The sequence below is a fragment of the Podarcis pityusensis genome, assembly GCF_964106645.2.
Source record: "Podarcis pityusensis genome assembly, chromosome: 9".
NCBI lineage: Eukaryota > Metazoa > Chordata > Lepidosauria > Squamata > Lacertidae > Podarcis > Podarcis pityusensis.
The window spans coordinates 49,387,493-49,409,517 of NC_138034.1; the positions used below are offsets into that span (position 1 = coordinate 49,387,493).

A 22,025-nucleotide genomic window follows, 5' to 3' on the forward strand; every position below is an offset into this window, starting at 1 on the left:
TACGGTTACTACATACCTTTCTTTTTCTGTGAATTCTACATACCAGATTGGGCACAAGCAGGTCCAAGACAATAGTGACACATACAGGGGGAGGAGTACATGCCAGGGGAACCCAGGAGAGCCATACACAGCTTCTCCTACCCACCTCCCCAAGGGGCATTTCCCCGCGCCATACTGGTCACTGTAGCCTTTTTCCCTCCACCACCCACAGGTCCCTTCCAGGTAGCAGTTGCAGAGTGTATACAGTGTGAGTTGACCTCTCCAGCCCGACCAGAACCCGGGGACCACTGATAAGTCCACTGGGTGCAGACAAGCGGGAGGCTATATCTCGCGTAAGGTATGTTCTAGTACCTGCTACCTTATATAATTCTTCCAACCTCACTCCTTCTGGTCCTGATAATTCTCTTCTGCATATACAAGAAGGATTACAGTGAAGACACCAACCCGGAGCCAGAACTGATAAGGTTCAACCCCGAAGGCCCACAAAGGGAAAATGAGAATGAAACTCCTATTAATCTTGATTTGCTTGTGGGTCCAGAGAGGCCCAACAGTAGTGGGTAATGCCTTTATAAATCATGCTGAACACGTTCCAACTATATGGGGGAAATGCTACCTTATATTATGGGGCAGATTTGAGGGTAAACCATACACAGCACGGGTCTGCCCTTGTGGCTCGTTGGAAGTTGAAACTGCTTCACATGTACTATTACACTGTCGTCTTTATGAGGATATACGTTTGACTTTTATTACACCTGTTTTGCAAAAGTCCAGGAAAGAATCGGAACACCATAGTTTAAAACTACTGCTAGAGGACAAGAATCCCAAGACTACATTAAATGTAGCCAAATTCTGTGCGTCTGCAATTAATCGCAGGAAGCAAGTGGTATCCCATAATGACCAAACCCCTAAATGTTAATTACAGGGGGCACGCTAATAATTAATTTTAATTTTTTATATTTAAATCCTTGTTATATTCATATTGTCCTCTGTATTTCTGATATATATATATATTTTGTGATCTGTGATATTGTGTGTGTTGATGCTGGTCTGTGACCGTATTAATAAATTCATTCATTCATTCATTCATTCATACCTTATATTATGAACACCCAAGGAAGGTAGCTGACATGTCCCTCATACCAGGTTTGATCAAGGATCCTGATGTTGTTTTGGAAAGCCTACTGTACAATCAAAGTGGCCTCTTTGCAGCCCCACCTTCCGAAATGAATGACACCCCCTACCGATACATACGATACACCAAAACCACAAAAGGCCTATGTTTTTGTTGTCATTCCACTGGAGTATGGAATTCCAAATGGAAGTATTGGCCCCAAGTTAAGTACCACATTGACAAAGGATGGCTGGGAAACTATACCCAATGCACTGATAAATTTTGGCTTTGGGGTTCCTACAATGCCTCCTACCTGGGCAATACTACCTCTTCAGATTTGTACCCATACTTCCCTCAGTATTTGGTTAATTTCACTGGACAAGGATCCATATGTTCTGGCTGGATGATCAAGGATCCTAACCTTTGGTTTTTATATGATGGATTGGCAACCAATTTCCATCCAGGAAATTACCAGTGTGTAGGCGTAGGCGCTTTCACCTTTCCGGTAATGGTGGAGGTTAATCACCAGGTTCCCCACCTCGGAAGCAGACGGAAAAGGGCAGCCCTAGGCGAGCACTGTGAAGATGAAATTTTTCTGTCAAATTCTGTGGGGAGCGTTGGGGGAGGATTTATAGGCTTCCTCTCAATGGGCATATACCCAGGAGTAGTTTCTGAACAAAACCGAGTGGCGCTGTTTGCTCTCACATGCAGGCTGGAGAAAACTATCAATGCTACCACTCGTGTCTTGCACTCCCTACAGGCAGAGGTTGAGGATTTGAACCAATTAACAATGACCCATAGATTAGTTCTTGACTACCTCCTTGCACGCTCTGGCGGTTTTTGCAAAATTGTCCCAAAAGGTCAATGCCATGTTAAATTCATGACCCTTAACAAGACAATCGAGGACGAATTGCAAAAGCTACAGGCTCTTGTAGGTGACAACACACCCACTCAGAATCCCTGGGAGATGTGGTCGTGGATCCCAGGAGAAGGGTGGGTGCATAGCCTTCTGACTGCCTTAGCCATAGGAGGATTTATTTTTCTGTTGCTTCTTTCTGTAATCCCTTGCTGTCTGTCCTTGCTTAGAGGAATGATAAGCCGCAATATTAAGCATCTTACTGACCCCCAGATTCTGGCAATATATCGAGCTCTGCCCCCGGTGCCAGAGGAGGACCAGGAAGACCATGGTTACGAGCGAATGCGTCGGGAACCAGTTCTCCTGCAGGAACAGGTCCCTCTGCAGGAAACAGTGGTTTATTCTGACATCCAGAGTGGTATTCAAGCTCAGGAGTCAGATGAATCTTCTCTCTGAGCTTGAAAAGGGGGGAATAAAGCAAGGAAAGGGGGGCCACCCTTATGCTATTCATATAATCAGTTATCAGTAATCAATATATCCACATATGCTCACACATAATCAGGGCTTACAGTATTTTTATAATCCATTTTGAATCAAGAAAGCTTTTTGCCTTAGCTAACTGCAAACTGCTTGGAACCGCAAGTCCAGAACCAACCTTTCACCTAGTAACATCCTGTACCCTATAGGAAAGGGGAAGCCATGAATCACAAGGCGCTGGTACAAATATCCTCCTCAACTACAGGCTAAAATGGTCCACAAAACAGGAAGGGCCTAACCACAAAAATCCCTACAGAGCAGATGCGTAAGGGGGAGGTAGCACCAGGAGATTCCCTCCCTAAGCCTTATTTCCCTGTTCTGTCAGAAGTAGGGAAAAGGTCAGACTGTACATCATTGTGCATCATTGTACACACAATGGAAAGCAGAAGTTAGGAGTAAAACTGCGTAAGATCAGCAGCATGGCAAGAAGCACGCTAATTGGCTATTTTTCGCTGGCGTTCGTGACTGTTTCATGATTGTCTCATGATCTGTGATTTGCTCAGGTATATAACCTCAGGACCTGTATCTCTCTGGGTCCCAGTCCTTTTGGAAAAGATTCCAACTGGGTCCTTATTGCTCAGCAATAAAACCTCACCTTTTTCTCCACAAGCTGTGTCTGTCTGATCCTTGTTTCACTCTAAGTGGGTACCACTTTACTTTTACGTGCTTCATTATAACTACCCAAGATGTTAGACATGGTGGAAATTATCATGAGAAAGTGATTGGTTGTTTCACCTGACATACTGCATCCAAGGAATGACAGACTAGTATTGTCAAGGACTGGACAGAGGAGGAATGGTGGAGACCACCTCCCCAGCTTGAATCTTCCAGAGAAGAGGAAGACAGGTTTTATTCTGTCTAACCAGTTTTTCTTTGTGCCTCCTGATCTTGCTATGCTTGTTGTATTTGGAGCCAGGAAGGTATTTGCTTGTAGACAAATTGGCCAGTCTAGAGGTTTTGCCTTCCCTATAGCAAAATATCACAACTTTTGGCCGTTAAGACACTGGGTGGAATCCTAGTCTTCAAGCTTTGGGTGAAGAGGGTTTATCTGCTTAAAATAATTTTAAGTCGCAGGTTTCTGTGGCAAAAAAGCAATTAACAAATTCAATAAATAAAGTAATAGCCCTATTCAATTATGTATTCTGGGAAATTGACAGGGAAAGGCATTGTAGCAACGTGCTCAGTGAAGCCATTTTGAGAGTTAAAATGTTAAGCAAGGAAGCTATTTTGTTGATCTAGGCCAGGCCTCCATATCCAGTAAATACACTCAGACACCCACTACCCAGAGACAGGCTGATAAGGATTACCAAACAAGGACATGGAACGGTAATGTCCTACTCCTCATGCCCTGTCTCTAGGCAGAACCTATTGTATCTATCAGAGTATATGTAATTTGATTGAATAAAGACCTGATTCAAGAATGTATAAAGGGAAGCCTCCCCTGTTGGGGAGGGCCGGACTTCGGAACTTATTCCTCCGTGCCATTCCTTGCTGCTGGCAAACAATTAAAACTTTCTTGCTTTATTTTTCTGTTGCTGTGTGGTCATTTGACTAGCCTGACCATTTGCTACATGCTATCCTTTGATATGCCATCTAGTAGGACTGTTGATCTGAAAGGTGCCAAAACTATCACCATGAAAATCTCCGGACATGAGAAAACCCATTACACAGCTGTGTTGTCTTGCTGTGCAGACGGCACCAAATTGCCACCCATGTTAATTTTCAAAAGGAAAACATTTCCAAAAGAAGTGATTCCAAGAGGAATTGTTGTACATGTTCAGTGAAAGGATGGATGGATGAAAATGGAATGAGAGTATGGCTTGAAAAAGTGTGGTCCAAACGTCCTGGAGAGCTTCTGAAAAAACCTGCCTTATTAGTACTTGACCACTTGAATGCAGCGGATAATGCTGATGAAGTAAGACGCGCTTGCCGGAGCTCCCCTTTCCAGTTCATGCTGTAAGTTACTCCACCCCTATTTTTCTCTGAAAGTTGGCACGATAATGTTTTGATGATAACGCCAGGAGCTCACCCTGTGGAAGCTTGCAAAGCCAGCGCCATAAATCTCCTTAATGAGCTTCACTAACAACCTGATTAGCTGTAACTTGGGCAGCCACCGGCCGCGCTTCCCTGGCCTTCCACCAGCTCTTGCTTGGCCTTTGAAGGACTCTTAGATAACCGAGCCGCTCAAGGGGTTTAGCATGACGAATCTAAAACGTGGCCGTACCTCTTCTGTGGAAGACTGTTCCTTTAATGCCTCAGAACCTAGGTCTAAGGTTTCGAAGCCTACTGGGCTGGATTCACCACCTAAGATCTTAGAGCCTTCTATCTCATCATTGGAGGAGTTTTTCTGCAATCTTGTGCCTCCTTCACCTGTTACTTCCAAGCAGTTAGATTGCCTACATGATCCTGCAATGACTCCAAACAACCTTTTAAACACCTCCAAGCAGATAGACTGTCCACATGATCCCGCAACGACTTTAAATACTCCCTTGTCAGGAGACAAATCGCTGTTGGATATGACCTCCAGCCCAGATGGCCTCTCTCCCTACCCCGACCCTCATCGTAAATCTTTATGTGATATAGTACAATCAGCGGAGCTGAGGACTTTGCAGAAATATTGCCTTCACTCGGCTGACGAAATAAAGGTGCTATCAGCTTCCATCAATATGTTAGAGGGAAAACTAAATGCCTTCACCAAAACCCCTGTCTCAATTTTGAACCCGCCATTAAATCATCAGGGACCTGACAATTATGAGGCACAGAGCCTAAGTAGGGGGCAGCAGCTAGTAAACCTCCAACTCACCCCTAACAATATATGCTTGAACATCGCTCACTCCTGCTTCCCGTATTATGCCTGGAGAAATCATAAAGCTGCTGTGATCTCATTGCGAATGTTGACCAGGTCTTACTTGGCCCAGGATGGTCTCCTATCATTAGAATGGCTGCCAGAGACTCCAAAATTTAAGCGCTTGTTGCTCAAGTTCAACTCTCCCAGGCTTCCTGCACTTTTGAGCAAACTTCAAAATCGTCTCAACTGGTTTGGAATCTTTCCATAAAGATGCTTCTTTAACCATTGTAGGGGCATTATTGGGAAAATCCCAAATTCAGCAAATTTGGTTAGCCGGCCTACAAGGAGGACTGAGGACCGGAATTCGCAGCAACGGACCCTTCCTATGAACCCCTCCCCACGATTTACTAGCCGACCATCCCACCGGCAAGAAGGGACTGCCTTAAGGGGTAGAGCTTTGACGGGTCCAGCTTTGGCCACTATAGATGCTTCTAAAGATTGGCAGACACAAGCCTATGTGGACCCCCCTGCAGCGAAAATGATCTCCAATCCTCAAAATGGCTGCATTCCTTGTGCTGATACCATGACGATGCAAGAGACACTGGGGGATCCAGTAGCCCTTTGGACAAACACTGAGGCAGTGGCAAGGCTAAACAAGCTACTGGAAGCTAACCGAAAAGGATGTATTTCTTCTGTCTTACATAGTGCTTTCCCATCAACAAGCCTCGATCCTCAAGGCACGACTCCTGCAACTACAGAGCATACGGCAAACGACGAGTCTATGGACTTGTCGGTTAGTAACACCCCCTCGTATCAAGATTTTCTCTTACAGCGATCTGTAAATTCGCCCCAGCCACTGGCTGCTCCTGTGACATGTGACAACCTGAACCTGAAGTGCAAACAATCAAAAATCACTGCCTTTTTTCACCCTACTGCCCCTTCACGCAGCGTGCACCCCCATTTGGATTCTCCAGGATTAACCACGCAAGAGAAATCATGACTTGAGGGAAACACAAAGCGGCCTCTTACACTACTATCATGGAATGTGGCTGGTATTAAATCCAAACTGACAGATCCATCATTTGTTGCTTATATAAATGGCAGCCACATCCTCCTATTCCAAGAGTCATGGGCCTGTGAGGACTTCTATCTAACAGGATACAAGGGCTTCTACCTGAATGCCACGCAGAACTCGTTATCACATGGTAGACCGCAAGGAGGCTTGGCTACTCTTGTTTCCTTAGCCATAAATCTTCAGGCCGAAAAAATTGACATCCAGTCGTCACTCATGCTGATTATAAAGTTGCAAACAGCAGAGGAAAGGATAGTAGTGATCAATATCTACTTATGTCCAATTTATAAGAGAAATTTGGTTGATCTGAGATGGCAGGAAATCCAAGTGACATTGGAAACGCTTTTTGATAAATACCCCGAAGCCACTTTTCTGTTGGCGGGAGATTTTAATGGACGCCTGTCACACACTGACCAAATCTTATTCTCTAAATTTAGCAAGTACCCTTCTTCACCTCTTATGACTACAGATCTTTTACCAAGGAAATTCAAAGATAACATAGCCACTTACGCAGGTTTCAAATGCAGGCAAACCTTGCTGGCCCTCAATTTCCTTCTGCTAAATGGGGCAATCAGCTCGGACTACCCTGCCGAATTCACCTATTGGTCAGGTTCACGTGCATCCACTATTGATTTTGTATGGATATCTCCTGACCTTACCCCAAAAATATCCAGCTTTAAGGTGGCTTCAAGATTGGAGAGTGATCACTTCCCTCTAGAAATTTCCTTGACTCTGGCTGACGAACTTGATAGGCACTCCTTTGTGCACCTATCAAATGACCATCTGGAGATAAGACCTACAGCCCTTAAATGGACCTCCAACTCGGCCCAGCAGCTGAACGAACTTCTCTGGTCTGATCAGCTCCAAATAAAAAGGGCTTCCCTTATGCAGGCGGATGAGCCTCTACCAATGTATGACGATTTAGTAGAACTTCTAAAACCAACACTAGCTCGGTCCCCCACAAAGCATGGTAAACAGTTTTTCCACAAAAAATGGTTCGATGAGGAATGCAAAAACTTCAAGAATCATCTGTATAATGAATGGTTGGCATACAGAGCATCAAATGACCCCATGCCAAATAACCGTCTTATCACCCTCAGGAGAAGTTATAAAGCCCTACTAAAGGAAAAGAAGCTCGAGGCAGAAAGAAACAATTGGAACAACCTTTTGATAGCTGCAGAGAACAGAAATCCAGCCTCTTTTTGGCAGTTAATTTCCAGATACCTGGGTAGGCCGCTTGCAAGAACAGAACCCCACATCTCAGCGGACACTTGGGAAAGATACTTCGCCGATCTGTATGCAGCTCATGATGCCTGCGGAGATACGGTGGAGCCGGAAGCACTGCCCGATTGGGACCCAGTTACATGCCCTGAAGTTGAAACTCTCATAGATCGATTTAAAGCAGGCAAGGCCCCCGGTGATGACCTTATATCCATTGATGTCATCAAAGCAAATAAAGATTGGTGGATCCCACTTTTAGCAGTACTTTACACGCATATAAACAAAACAGCAAAATTTCCCTCAAGCTGGAGCTCTGCGTTGATTGTATTAATACATAAGAAAGGACCACGTACAGAGCCGAGCAACTTTAGGCCAATCAGCTTGCTAAATGTCATTGGGAAGATTTACTCAGGATACCTGCTGAACAAACTATCGAAATGGATGGAGGACGACAATATCATTGCCGATGAACAGGCGGGCTTTCGCCCTGGAAGATCTACCACAGACCAAATATTAACCTTGAATCACCTGGCGGAAAAGTATGCAGGCAAAGCCCCAAAGGTTCTTCATGTGGCTTTTATTGACCTTAAGCAGGCATTTGATCGAATCTCTAGAAAGCAGCTATGGATAAAACTGGCCGCTACAAAGATCGATCGTCGTCTCCTTCATCTGATTATCAGCCTCCATACAAACACCCTTCTGAGAATCAGGCTAGACAATAAAGGCCTAGTCTCCAACCCGGTTACCACCACTAGAGGGGTAAGACAGGGTTGTCTATTGGCCCCAGCATTGGTTAATTTTTACATTAACTCACTGGTGACTCACATGGCCAATGATGCTTTCCACCCCCCCAAATTAGCAGGCCGATCTCTGAACGTTCTTCTGTATGCGGATGATGCCGCACTTCTTGCCAGATCCCCTATTGGACTGAGGAGAATGTTGCAAGCTCTACATGAATACTGTGATCAGCATGAGCTCCAACCCAACTATGCTAACACCAAGATCATGGTCTTCTCTGCCCAACCGAGAATCCATCGATGGTCGATGAACGGGATCCCCCTAGAGCAGGTTAACTGCTTTAAATATCTGGGACAAGTAATACGGTCAAATAGGTCTTTTCTGGCCCATAGAGACTATATAACAACTAACGCATCTAAAGCAGTCATCCAGATTAGATCTCTATATGCTAAGAATCAGGCTCAATCAGTGAAGATAGCTTTGAGACTCTTTCAAATGAAAGTCCTCCCCCTTCTTTTGGTGGGCATCTCTTTAGGCTCCCGTAGGGATTTTTTGAAACTGGACTCTATCCAAACGCGATTCCTTAGAGCCATCCTTAGGATTCCCCCCTCAGTAGCGGGTGCGGTTATGAGATTAGAGATCGGCTGGCAAGCTCTACAGTATGTGGCCTTGAAGACGAAGCTCTGGCTATGGCTCAAGCTTTGTTTTAAACCAGTGGGTATTGCCCCCTTGATATTGAGGGACGACTTCCAATCATCGTGGGAAAGGGAGGTCATTAACGAGGTTCAATCCTGCGGATTGTCTCACCTTTACTTTGAGTCTATGACGTACAATCAAGCTAGAGCTGTGATCTCCCGGAGACTGAGTGACATTGCCAGACAAGGGGACATAGCCCAGGTAAAACCAGGGATGTTCCTAGGGGACCAGATTTATCGGACCATACCAGCCCCCTACCTTGCAGAAATCCACTATGTGGAATACCATAGACTTCTTACAGCGGCTAGATTAAATGTCCTTGACTCTGCAATATTGTGGGGAAGGTACAGGGGAGTACCATACGCCCAGAGAACCTGTCATTGTGCCATGGGTGTGGTTGAGTCCACCGAACACATTCTCTTGACTTGCCCTTCTTATGCAGAGCTTAGACAAAATTTTATAGACCCACTCCTATGTCAATTCAGCTTCCTACCCGGAGAAAACCAGGTTTTACACTTGCTGAATAACGCCACTAGAGCTATACCCTCCTTGGTGGCCAAATTTCTCTTCTTAGCTTTTAAGCGTCGCAAGACTATAATTGACTGTATTGATATGGGGCTATCTGTTTAGCCCATTTTAGTGTTGGCTAAGTTTTAAAATTTTCCTGGATGTTTTTAACTGTGTATTGACAAAATGTACTTTTTTCTGACTGACGGTCGAATAAAAAGGATGATGATGATGGTACTTGACCACTTTAGAGCACATATTAGCGAAACTACAAAAAAGTGCTTTAAAGAAGTGAAGACTCACCTAGCTGTAATTCCTGGAGGTCTTACCAACCAGTTTCAACCTCTCGACATTTCCATCAACAAGCCATTTAAGGTCTTTGTGCGAGAAAAATGAAACAAATGGATGGCTGCTGGTAATCATGATCTGACACCTACTGGACAAATGAAGAGGCCCACTATCACTCAAGTTTGTGAATGGGTGAAAACATCATGGCACTCGGAGGAGGAGGAAATCATTGTCCAGTCATTAAAAAAAATGTGGCATTAGCAATGCTTTGGATGGAAACGAAGATGGTATCTTATATGAAGATAGCGAAGAAAGTAATGTCAGTGATTGTGAGCAACTGAGCTTCATAAATTCTGACTCTAGCAATGATGAGTTCTTGGGGTTCACAGAAGACCAGAAGAGTACTCGAACCTTAAAGTCTCTCTTCATTTGTTAATGACAGTGGTGATGGTTCTCAATGCCACTGTTGAGTGCTGTTCACTTTACATGGTTGAAATATTATTCTGATATACCAGTAGTTTATCTTATGGAGCAAAAAGTACAGTAGGCTAAAAGAATGAAAAGGAAGTATAGTGGTACCTTGGGTTAAGTACTTAATTCATTCCGGAGGTCCGTACTTAACCTGAAACTGTTCTTAACCTAAAGCACCACTTTAGCTAATGGGGCCTCCTGCTACCGCCGCGCCGCCGGAGCACGATTTCTGTTCTCATCCTGAAGCAAAGTTCTTAACCTGAAGCAATATTTCTGGGTTAGCGGAGTCTGTAACCTGAAGCATATGTAATCCGAGGTACCACTGTATCCACATTGGCTAAAAGCGTCCTGAAGAAGTTTACTCAAGCCTGAGAACTGGGGAAAGGATCTGGAGTGGAAGCATTTTTGGTTCCCCCATTCCCTGTAGTGAGATGGGCCTCTTGATAAATTCTAGATTGCACGTGTAAAAGTCAGTATAAGATACAGAGACCACTAACTTTAAGACTGCCTCATAAAATAAGGGGCTCCAATGCCTCTCTCTCTATTCCACAAGGCCTTCCCCATCATGTGTGTTTGCTCTTATTGTGTACATACTTCCTGATAAAGTTCAGTAGAAAAGCCATTTCTTTCCTGCAGTTGCACCTTGTTAGGTCATATGTTTGTCACATCTAGTTTCCAATTGCTTTTTATCTGGAATACTAACTTTCATTGGCATAGGTATCTGAGTTGGTTTTGTCATGATGCTTGTACTCTTCTCATGCGTTTATGTTCATTCCCCCACCCCTTGCTAATAAGATGCTGACCTTTGCCAGACATTCCTCTTTGATTTATAGAGCTTCAATCTTCCCATTCCCAAGAGCAATTTTTCTCCTTTTTACTAAATTATTTAATATTATTTAAATGATCTTACTAGATTTTGGCTGAAGAACCCTATTTTCCCTAATGGAGGGAAGTGAGCTTGAGAGCATTGTGTTTCTTTTCCTTGTTATAAACCTTGTCCAGATTGAGAACTTCTCATCACAAGGGTATTTAGAATGATTGGGGGGAAGTGGGACTGCTCAGTGATTGGCACAACCCTATTTTGCTTCAATACATCTGGCTCATCTCAATCTTATTATTATTCAGAATAAAATCTCTGTATTTTTCTCATCAACTTTGTTTCTGCAATAATGAAGTTTGAAAGGAAGTGAAAGTCCCAAGCCCATCGTCTTTAAGATAGGAAGCTGCCTTGTAACAAGCCAGAACAAGGAGCAGTGTGGTGGGACAGTACAACATCTGGCCTGTGTGCATGGGGATGTAGTCTGGGCATGGATATAAGAAGCATCTACTGGATCAGGCCAATGGGCCATCTAACGCAACACCCATCCTGTTCTCAGACACTTGTAGAAAACGTGCAGGCAGGACCAAGCAGAAGAGTGATCTCCCCTCCTGAGGTTTCCCGCAACTGGTAAAAAAAATCTCCATCCACTTTCTTCATGCCTTGCTTAATTTAATACATCTTGTTGGCTCTTTCTTGCCTTTTTTATACGTACACTCCAGGAAAAAATGTTTAAGACTAGGTAAGACATACATTAATGAAAAAGCAGCAAAACAGTTTTTGCATTTCATTCTTTGTGTGCCTCCTTCCACAACAGGTCCGGAGGGTGGCAGCATGAAACAGGCCATTTCTGCAGTGGCTCCCCGTTTGTGGAATGCTCACCCCCAGGGAGGTTTGACTGAAGCCTTCATTATACACTTTTAGGAGCCAGGCAAAAATGTTCCTCTTTAACCAATAATAATAATAATAATAATATTGCAGAAAGTCTGTGTCTAAGTCAAGGACAAACTGAGTAAAGCAAATTTCTTTGAGTGAATATGAAAGAGGATTCTCTCAGGTAAATCTTATAGTAACTTTCATCGTCTCTGCTTATAAGGACAATTTATTCATGGATGTTCATCAGGATGGTAGGACTCTCCCTTACTCAGTTCAACCCTACCCAATATGTGGAATCGTGGTCGCTACATGAACGACATTCTGCAGTTGATACAAAAAGCAGGAAGCTATCTAAAGACGAAGTACCGTATTTTTTGCACCATAACACTCACTTTTTTCCTCCTAGAAAGTAAGGGGAAATGTCTGTGCGTGTTATGGAGGAAATGCCTACGGGTGGCATGCCTACAGATTTTCCTCCTCTAAAAACTATGTGCGTGTTATGGTCGGGTGCGTGTTATAGAGCGAAAAATACGGTACATTGCAGGATATGTTTAAAATGTGACACTTACTACAAGAACTTCATGGTAATGATACCTTTTTTTCTTACAAAAAAGCACTATTAGGGTGGTTACCCTCAGAGGTGGATGGATCCAATGGGTTTCCAAACAGTTCTGGGGGATTTTCTGGCTGATATAACTGGTGCTCCTGTCTAAGATGTGGCTGACCTCTGGGACATCCAAATGGCTCAGGTTGTTGAGCACCATCTCCCACTTTATGGAGCCCGTTAGGCTCCTTGGTATACTCCTGACCTTTAGGCAAAGAAACAAGCTGGGAGATAGCTTGAATACAAGCAGATGAAAATCCATTCAAATACCATCAAACACGGGTGAGGGCTCATCACTTAATCTATCTTGTGGCAGTGCAGTGAAGTCAGCAAAGACTGTGTTGACTTGCTTCAAGAATCCAAGTCTAATAAGCAACACTACTAGTGTTATTTCTCTATGAAATGGTATTTGGATATAATAATGTAGGAACAATATGTAACTAGAAACAGCTCAGAAATTACAGAAAAGCATCTCATAATATTGAGGGAACATGGTAAGACAAGAACTTCTAGGTAAGCACTGCCATCTTGTGGGTAATTCAAAGGGGAAGGTACCAAAAAATCATACTAATTCAAATGGCAAATATTTTTGGATAAATCACTTTGTGACTGTGTTTGATTAATGACTTAACTGTAATAATATTAATGACTTAACTGTAATACTAATTCAGCTAATTCTGCAGTTACTATTCTTTCTATTCACTATGTAGAGGAAAAAATCCTTCAGGAAAAATACAGAATTTCCCCCGCTTCACAGCATGTTCTCAATCTTCCACCAGGACCATTGAGATAAAGCAGAAAACAAACAGACTCCTTGTGATTTCTATATCGATTAAAGGTAAAGGGTAAAGGGACCCCTGACCATTAGGTCCAGTCGTGACCGACTCTGGGGTTGCGGCGCTCATCTTGCTTTATTGGCCAAGGGAGCCAGCGTACAGCTTCCGGGTCATGTGGCCAGCATGACTAAGCCGCTTCTGGCAAACCAGAGCACCGCACGGAAACACCGTTTACCTTCCCACCGTAGCGGTACCTATTTATCTACTAGCACTTTGATGTGCTTTCGAACTGCTAGGTTGGCAGGAGCAGGGAGCGAGCAACGGGAGCTCACCCCGTCGCGGGGATTCGAACCGCCGACCTTCTGATCGACAGTGGTTTAACCCACAGTGCCACCCGCATCCCATCTATATTGATTAGTGTGGTCTAAATGCCCATGACCATTAAAAGTTTATTTTCTTCAATATATTTCAAGACCACTGCCCAAACTGTCAATGGGCAGCCATGTTAGATACCCTTGCAGCAAACAATGAGCCTCATAGTACCTTACAGACTCGATTTCTTTTATCAAAGGTGGACTTTTTGTTGATTAAAGCCCACATCATCATATCTTGTTATTAGATATACACCTAAGTCCCGAAGAAAATAAACTATGGCACCAAACAACCTTGATATAAAAGGCTATTACCATTTGTTTACTGGGGTGTGAAAAGGATAATCACAATTCTTGCACTGAATACTAAGCAATGCATTATTGTTGTTAAATGGCAAGAACTCTCTTTCCAGAGTATTAGTTATGCCTTCCAAATGCACCCAATATGCACTCTTACTTGAAGAATGTAAAACCCCTTGGTGGACTACAAATACTCTAATATTTTTATCTAGAAATCTATTAAACACAACTCTGGAACCCATTGAAGAGCTTTAAAAAAATATTTTAAATAAACATTCTGCTACTCCACATGAGGCTCTCAAGCCTAGTTTCCTTTTTATTCTATGTTACTGCATTTTGAACATATAGAGAAGTATCGCCTGTTTTCATTTTATATTTTTAATCAATCCACAAAGTATTCCTGGGGCATTTTTAATTCCTGAGATTTTAGGGGCTGTGGCTGAATACCTGCCTTACTATGGCAACCCAGTCAGATGGGTGTGGTACAAATTTGTTGTTGTTGTTGCTAATGCAGTGTTTCCCAAACTTAAAATAACCATATACTCCTTTTGAAAGTTTAGACTTAATGGTGTACCTCTTCTTGGCAGGTTAATTGGAAGGTTATCCAGCCTAAATTCTGCCATATATCCTTTTGAAACCCTTTCGTGTACCCCTGTAGGTACAGCATTTCCCCCCAAAAGACATCATGAAGCCCCAAAATACTTCAGCAGCCTTACAACCTCTAAATAAAAAGTGGCAAATAATATAATTGTTGTTAATAATAATAAAAAGCTGACCTTTATGTTTATTAGTTACCCACCCTTAACGATAAGGTCCCAGGTGGGATCCAACGACAAAAGAAGCCCCCATGTTGCAAATGATTTAACACAGAAAAATAAAGCGGGCTCCTAAAATACACATCTCCAGTAGCAAAAGCAAGGATAAAGAGGTGCGCTTAAGATGCAGGATTGAGACCCACCTCGCTCCTAGAACAATGCCTAGTTCAAAAAGTAGGCTTTTTAAAAATCGTAAAATATATTAAGGGAATTTAATTGAAATCTAAAAAGGGGAAGTGGCAATCACACTGCACAGAAGTTTACATTAATTTTCTTTGCTAATAAGCCTCAGCGTATTTTCTTTCTTTTTTTGCCACGTGCTCCAGCGCTCTAACTTTTAAAGCTGAAACGCCTGCATGTTTCAAGTAAGGTTTTAGTTTGCACCAACCCCTTCCCTAGAGGAAAAAAAAATACACCCCAAACAATAAAAACCTCTCCTTATGAGAAACAAGACTGGATCCCCGCTTCTCCCCGTTATTAACAAAAACCCACGGAGCTCCCTAATCAACCACCATGAAGGGACGTGGGGGCGGAAACGCTCAAAGATTTCACGCAAGCGCGTTTCCATAGGCTAGAGGCACCAGAACGCTTTACGGCACACGGGCGTCGGGGATAACGACGCTTGCATTGCTGTTCGCCCCACCCCCTTTCCTGCTGCGCACGCGCAACGGGGGAGCGCCCTCTGTTGCCTTGTACTCTCGCGCGACGCGAAGGAGGCGGAACTGGATTTTGAATCAGGTGGCGGGAAGATCGTCCGGAGTCCGAGCTCAACCCCCGTCGCCTCGTCCTCTTCGAATGGCGAAGCAGCAGAGCCGGGAGCAGGGCATCACCTTGCGGGGCAGCGCCGAGATCGTCGCCGAGTTTTTCTGTGAGTTAGCCGGGGAAGGAGAGAGGAGGGACTCGGTTGAGCGGGCTGCTCCTAGGGGAGCCGCTTACTCTGGAGTAAGCCCCGCTGAATCCAAGGGGCTTTACTTCCGAGTAGGGACGCCCGCTTAGGATCGGGAGGAGGAGATGCTGCTGCGAGGGAATGATGGCGCCCGAGCTGGAGGGGAAGGAGCGGGACGCAGCATAGGCCAGCCATCCTCTCTTCTCTTTTCCTTTACTTTCCCCCACGTTGATTTATTTGCTTTACACAAACATCCTGTCGCTGAGGGTATAGCGCCCCACAGCGTGCCAGCAAAAGTTTGCATCGCAATATAAAAGAGAGAAAAAAACCTGAATGGCTATGCGTGGAGTAGCTTTCCAAGGTAAGGAGCTCCAGACTGCATTTCTGCACTCGTTTGCCCGGGAGTAAGCGCCCTTGAAAAGAACGTGCTTCTGAGCAGGCCCCTGTAGTATTGCGCCGTCAACCTCCTTGGTTGTGTAGTTCACAGAAGCTTATAGCTGTAATAAATATAAGGTACCACAAGACTTTGTTGTTTTAGATGTTGATAGTCACACACATGTCTGTAGCACCACGCTGGTGAGTTTTCCCAGCTTTGTGGACAAAGCACTGGATTGCACTGCCTGTTCTCCTTAGAGTCCTTATCTGCTTTCATTTTAAACTTTATATCGGAAAACAGGTAACTCTTTAAAATAAGCATGCTTATTCCAATTTGTCCACTCTTGGGCCAGTTATGAGCATTTGTGGTTTGGCTTAAGCTTCCCTTCAAGTTAGTATCCCTCAGCCATAAGCCCTTGTAGACATTGATTTACAAACGCTTGCCATATTACTTCATCTAATTGAAGTATTGTGTGAGAGCAGCATTACCTGTTTCGCATTTTGCATAAGTCCACCTGATATCATTTAATCAAGTATTCTATGAGATGTGCAATTTCAGTTCTAGGTGTTAGGAAAAATTATGATACAGATAGCAAACATAAAGTTGGAGGTGTACAAATAACCTTCGACACAAACTTAGGTCTAAAGATGATTGCTTTCATTAAAAAATAAACAATGTGAAGTTACGTTTTAAAGGTAACAATGTAAGATTTTTGGCAAGTGTAGCTTTAACCTACCCACTGTAGTATTAAATTAGAAGTTGCCCTGACCAAAATAAAAACACATGTGCAATTATTAGAATCCTTATCTGCTTTCATTTTAAACTTTTAAACTGTATGTCGAAAAAAGGGTGACTCTTTAAAATAAGCATGCTATATGTGTTACTGGTTTGTAGCCAGAATAAAATAATAGACTGCTAATTCCAATTTTGTCGGCCAATAGCTTTGGCACCTGGCATGAACTCTGCCCCTTGAGCCATTATCTCTGCCCTGCAGAGAAGATTGCCACTTATAAAAACAGGCACATGCTATGCTTTCTGCTGGAAGCAACTGAAGGAATTTAAAAGTAAGGTGATGGTCCTTGTATTGTTAACACTTGAATATTTTTTCCCTTCTAGCATATGGTATCAACAGTATCTTATACCAGCGTGGGATCTATCCTGCTGAAACATTTACACGTGTTCAGAAATATGGACTTACTATGCTTGTAACTGCAGACTCTGAACTTAAAAATTATCTGAACAATGTGGTGGGACAGCTAAAAGGTATTTTTTATTATTTCCTGACAGTTTTCTTATTACTGCATAGAGATTAAGAAAACAACACAGTCCCTGTCCTCAGACTTACAATAATTTAAAATTACCCTAGTAGCTCAACAAATTGGCCAAAACGTAGTTTTAAAACTTTCAGCAGTTTCCCTTAAAGAAAATATTGTTGTCAAAATTGCACAAAGTAGATGAATACAAGATCTTTCTTTGGATGACAGTGCCTATGTGCTCTCAGCAAAATCTTATACCACCTCTTGTTTCTTTTCTATTCAATCACTTAAAGGGCAGACATCAGAAAAGCAGGATTACTAACCTTTAAAATCATAACAGAAGAAAAATGTATTGTCTGCCTGCCTAAAAACCATCAAATATAGGTTCAGTTAGACTTATGTAGGAGAGGGTTCCACAACTGGGGTCCTGCCAGTGAAAAAATCTGTGTTAGCTTTTACGGCCAAATATTCCCTCCTTGGTTGTGGAGCTCAGAACAGGCCTTCTGGTGGTTCATTTATTAAATTTATATTCCTTCCAAAGGAACCCAGGGTGACTGATTACTACAACTGAGGTCCTGGTTCATATGGGAACAGGAGGCCCTGCAGATACCTTGCCCTCAAACCAGGACTTTATAGGTAATAGCCAGCACCTTGAATTAGACCTAGAAACAAACTGGAAGCAGTGCTGATGGAATAAGACTGGTAACATGATCTGAATAGTGAGCACCAGAAAGCATTCTGGCCACCAAATTTTGCACTGATTGTAGTTTCTAAATGCTCTTATAAGGGCAGCTCCTTTCAGTAATCTAACCTGGATGCAGCAATTGGCCAGATTTGTGTTGTTTAGGAAGGGACATAATTGGAGAATCAGTTGAAGCTGAGCATACACTTTTTAAAGAAATAGAAAGGTAGATAAACTCATCTTTATTGGGCTTTTGCATCAGTGAAGTGCTGTTTCTGTAGTCTCCAGAAGATAGTAGAAAGGTAAACACACCTTTATTCTTGGAGTCCTTTTTCATGATGGGAGCAGTTAGCAGCAACCTCAATAATGGGTGTTGGTAATACATTTGTATTACCTTTGTAATTTGTATATACCTTGCATATATGTTCCGGAACTCTGAAATCACTACTGCTAGATGGGAGCAACTGGTAAAGCCTGAATCCATATAATAAGATCAGTTGTGTGGCAAAACATACTGTGGACTCCCAAGCAATTTAGAAAAACAGATCCACTACCAAGAATACAGAAGTTGGCCATTCCTCATGTATAAAATTAAGTCACCTCATTTATGTCCAGTCAAACCTCAGTTGTCGAACGTAATCCGTTCCAGAAGACCTTTCGACTTCCGAAACATTTGACAACCGAGAATCAAAGGGCAAAGTCAATGGAGAAAACCGGAGCAGTTACTTCGGGGTTTTTGGCATTTGGGAGCTGAGGATTGACTGTATAGGAATGTTTGAAATTTCTATTTAGTTGACATTCTGGCATAATTTTTGCACATCAGGCTCCCTACATCGTGTACCATGTGTATCCTATCAACTGCAGGTTGCCTGTATGGTTAATAGTTTGCAGAAAGGCAGTAGTAGTGTTTATTTCAGGTGGTTTAAAATGTTTTAAGGTTGTGTAACACTGGGACTTCTGGGAAGCAATTTTTTGTCTTGCTTTTTCCCCAGAATGGCTCTATGAATGCTTAGTTCAGCGGCTAGTAGTGGTGATCTCCAGTAAAGAAACCAGTGAAGTTCTGGAAAGGTGGCAGTTTGACATTGAATGTGACAAAGCTGCAAAGGATGAAAGGTAAGTGCATTTAAACATCATTGTTTCAAACAATGCAAAATGTAGGCATTTATTCAGCTTTGTATTCAATTGTGCTCTTCTCTCACCCCAGGTACAAAAAAGCATATTGCAAATTGAGGTGACAACATAATTGTCTTGTAGAGATGGATGATATGAATATGCTTGTGGATATAGAGATACGTAGTTGCCTCCTTCAAAAGGGGGAGACATGGCTTGCAAATGAGTAAAGCAAGGGTTGTGCTTGCAAAGTGGTCAGCTAGTCCATTCTAAGGCCTGGGGTGTCAGAAGCAAATGCACACAAGTGAAATGCTATAGATGTAGGCCAGGAGTGGGGAAAAAGATTTGATGGGCAGCCCAGCTCCTGACCAGACCCTACCCCACCCCCATGGACCACTCTGACAGATGGGCATGTCTTGTCAATTGTATGACATCAGGTGACCCAAAGTAAGCTTTCCCCTTTCATCACTGCTCTGAATTCACCAAGCCACAATTTATAGTCAGGTATTGGCTGCACTTGGAGTAAAGAGTCCAAAATTCTATAACCTAGCACATACCTGCCTGAAGTGGGCTTGCCAGAAGTGTAACTGTAAGGCTGCTAATTGTTCCTGTCCCACCTCTGATGTTGCATATTACATCAGATGTGGAGTAGATTTAGGGCCTGTCAGGCCTAACTTGGCCTGCAAGCCAGTGGTTCTTCCTCCCTGGCATAGGCAATGGAAACTTGCAAAGCAACCACACCAAACATGGCATATAATTTGGACCAGTGGATATTTACTATGCAAAATACTAATAGCTCTGTTAATTTATGATGTCAGACTTGTTTAATGACAGCTTTTGATTGCTATTTTAGTGCACCGAGAGAGAAATCTCAGAAAGCTATACAGGATGAAATAAAATCTGTTATCAGACAGATAACAGCCACAGTAACTTTCCTTCCTTTACTAGAAACAACATGTAAGTATCTTGTCACTTGATGCTTTTGACAGAATGCAGCAAATCTATTTGGGGGCTTATTCGTAGTATAGGCAGCAGAGCAAGGAAATGAGTACAACCTAATTTCTGTAAAGTACATTGCCAAGCGTTTAAGGAATGTAAACAATTTATCTGGCATAAGGTGAACAATGAGTTCATTTTCAGATGATGCCATATTATTTTATAAAATCTGAGTGGGCTGAACAGCTCCAAAATAGTGTCTTCCAACTGGATGGTGCTGTATCCTTTCCCTGCCCATGCTCTCCCCAGCCTTTTCTCAGTGGTGCTCTGAGATCAGGTGTAACACCTGTTGGAAAGAAAATAGGGTGGGATAGCAGGAACAGTTATAGGGTGGAAGGGAAGAGGTTTATCACCCTCATCCTGCCTGCTTACTCACACTTCACAGCAATTCAAACAAGCAGACTTCTGAAACCGGCGCTGCTGCTGTTTGCTGAAAATGCTGTCAAAAGTTCAATGAAAGTGATTCACATTTAAGTTGACATAACATAGATGGGGTCTTTCATGGGAAGGAAGGCTGTAAGTGTAGTGGGCTGCATCAGTAAAATTGTTTGGAGGCATTAAAACTAGTAGTATGACAACGACCCTAAATCTGGTGAACACTCGTTCAGTAAACTGCAGTTCTGATAATCCTATTTTAGTTAGCCATCAAGTGATTGATATGAATGAATGATCCAGTCCTAATTTAGTTCAATTAATGTATTGTTGCAGCATTAAAAGTATGAATGTGCTTGAATTTTAAATACAAGCGCACAATTTTATTCTACCCTAAAAAATGAATTTAGAATATAGGCACGCAATATAAATCCAGTAACACTGGGTTTTTCCTTGCAGGTGCATTTGACTTGCTGATTTTCACAGACAAAGACTTAGCTGTTCCGGAAAAATGGGAAGAGTCTGGTCCACAGTTCATTGCTAACTCTGAAGAAGTTCGTCTTCGTTCCTTCACAACTACAATACACAAAGTCAACAGTATGGTGGCCTACAAAAAGGACAGCTTCCCCTGACCGTGCAAATAAGACTGTACATAAGCTTCCTCTTAACTTCTTTAGCAAATAGTAATTACATTCTGCATAGATCCTTTGCATTCCAGTAAAACTAACAGGGAAAACATACTTTGTACATAGCTTGAATATACTGTGGATGTATTTCTAAGAATGAATACTGAAATCCTGTTCTTTGATATGCGACTGAATTTCCTCATTCTGGTTATTACAGGAGTGTGGACTGAATGTTTTTAATTGTATTTTGTAGGATAAAAAAATAAAGTAAAACTTTAACTGGTCTTTGTATCATAAGTATCCTGTATAACTGCCTATATTTACTTAAATGTGAGTCTACTGCCAATAAACTACTTAATTTTGTCTTTGTTGTGGTTGTGGCTAAAGTTAGCAAAATGTTACAAGACCTTAGGGACTGGAAATATCAGCTTGATCTGGCTCACAGCCCTGCACATAGCTGTTAGGCTTAAGACACCTAGGATTGGCACCAATAGAAGTTTTTCCTACTGATTTTAATTGCTGTGGAGCATTTTCACTAGAATATTGGCATCTATATATACACAGCAATACCTTGGTTCTCGAACTGAATCCGTTCAACTTTCGAAAACGAAGGCGTGGCTTCCAATTGGCTGCAAGAGCTTCCTGCACTCAATCGGAAGCAGCATCAGACATTCGCATTCCAAAGAATGTTTGCAAACCGGAACACTCCCAGGTTTGCGGCATTCGGAAGCCAAAACGTTCACCTCACAAGGCATTCGACAACCAAGGTATGACTGTACTGCCATCCTGACAAATTGTCTCTAGCTTAATGTTTCCCTCTGCAGCTCTACTAATGGCTAATGAAAAAATTGTCTTTTTTCCAAGTTTATTTATGCCA

The 22,025-nt window shown here is 42.7% G+C and overlaps 2 protein-coding genes across 9 annotated transcripts in view; one reads left to right on the plus strand and one right to left on the minus strand.

The window, feature by feature from the left end:
* REC114 (REC114 meiotic recombination protein) overlaps positions 1 to 15,380 on the minus strand; it is a 31,254-nt gene extending 15,874 nt beyond the window's left edge. For 2 of the 8 annotated variants that reach the window (XM_081022082.1, XM_081022056.1), the window contains exon 1: positions 14,604 to 14,799. In XM_081022082.1, the coding sequence (XP_080878208.1) occupies positions 14,604 to 14,696 (93 nt within the window). In that variant the 5' untranslated portion in view covers positions 14,697 to 14,799. The other 6 variants (XM_081022068.1, XM_081022064.1, XM_081022073.1 and 3 more) reach the window with 6 other exon arrangements.
* Positions 15,381 to 15,503: 123 nt separating this feature from the next.
* Positions 15,504 to 21,511, plus strand: MAD2L1 (mitotic arrest deficient 2 like 1). The gene is made up of 5 exons (XM_081022102.1): positions 15,504 to 15,712; positions 17,223 to 17,369; positions 19,037 to 19,157; positions 20,008 to 20,111; positions 20,982 to 21,511. The coding sequence occupies exons 1-5, from the start codon at positions 15,640 to 15,642 to the stop codon at positions 21,152 to 21,154; spliced, it is 618 nt and encodes a 205-aa protein (XP_080878228.1). The 5' UTR covers positions 15,504 to 15,639; the 3' UTR covers positions 21,155 to 21,511.
* The last annotated feature ends 514 nt before the right edge of the window (positions 21,512 to 22,025 follow it).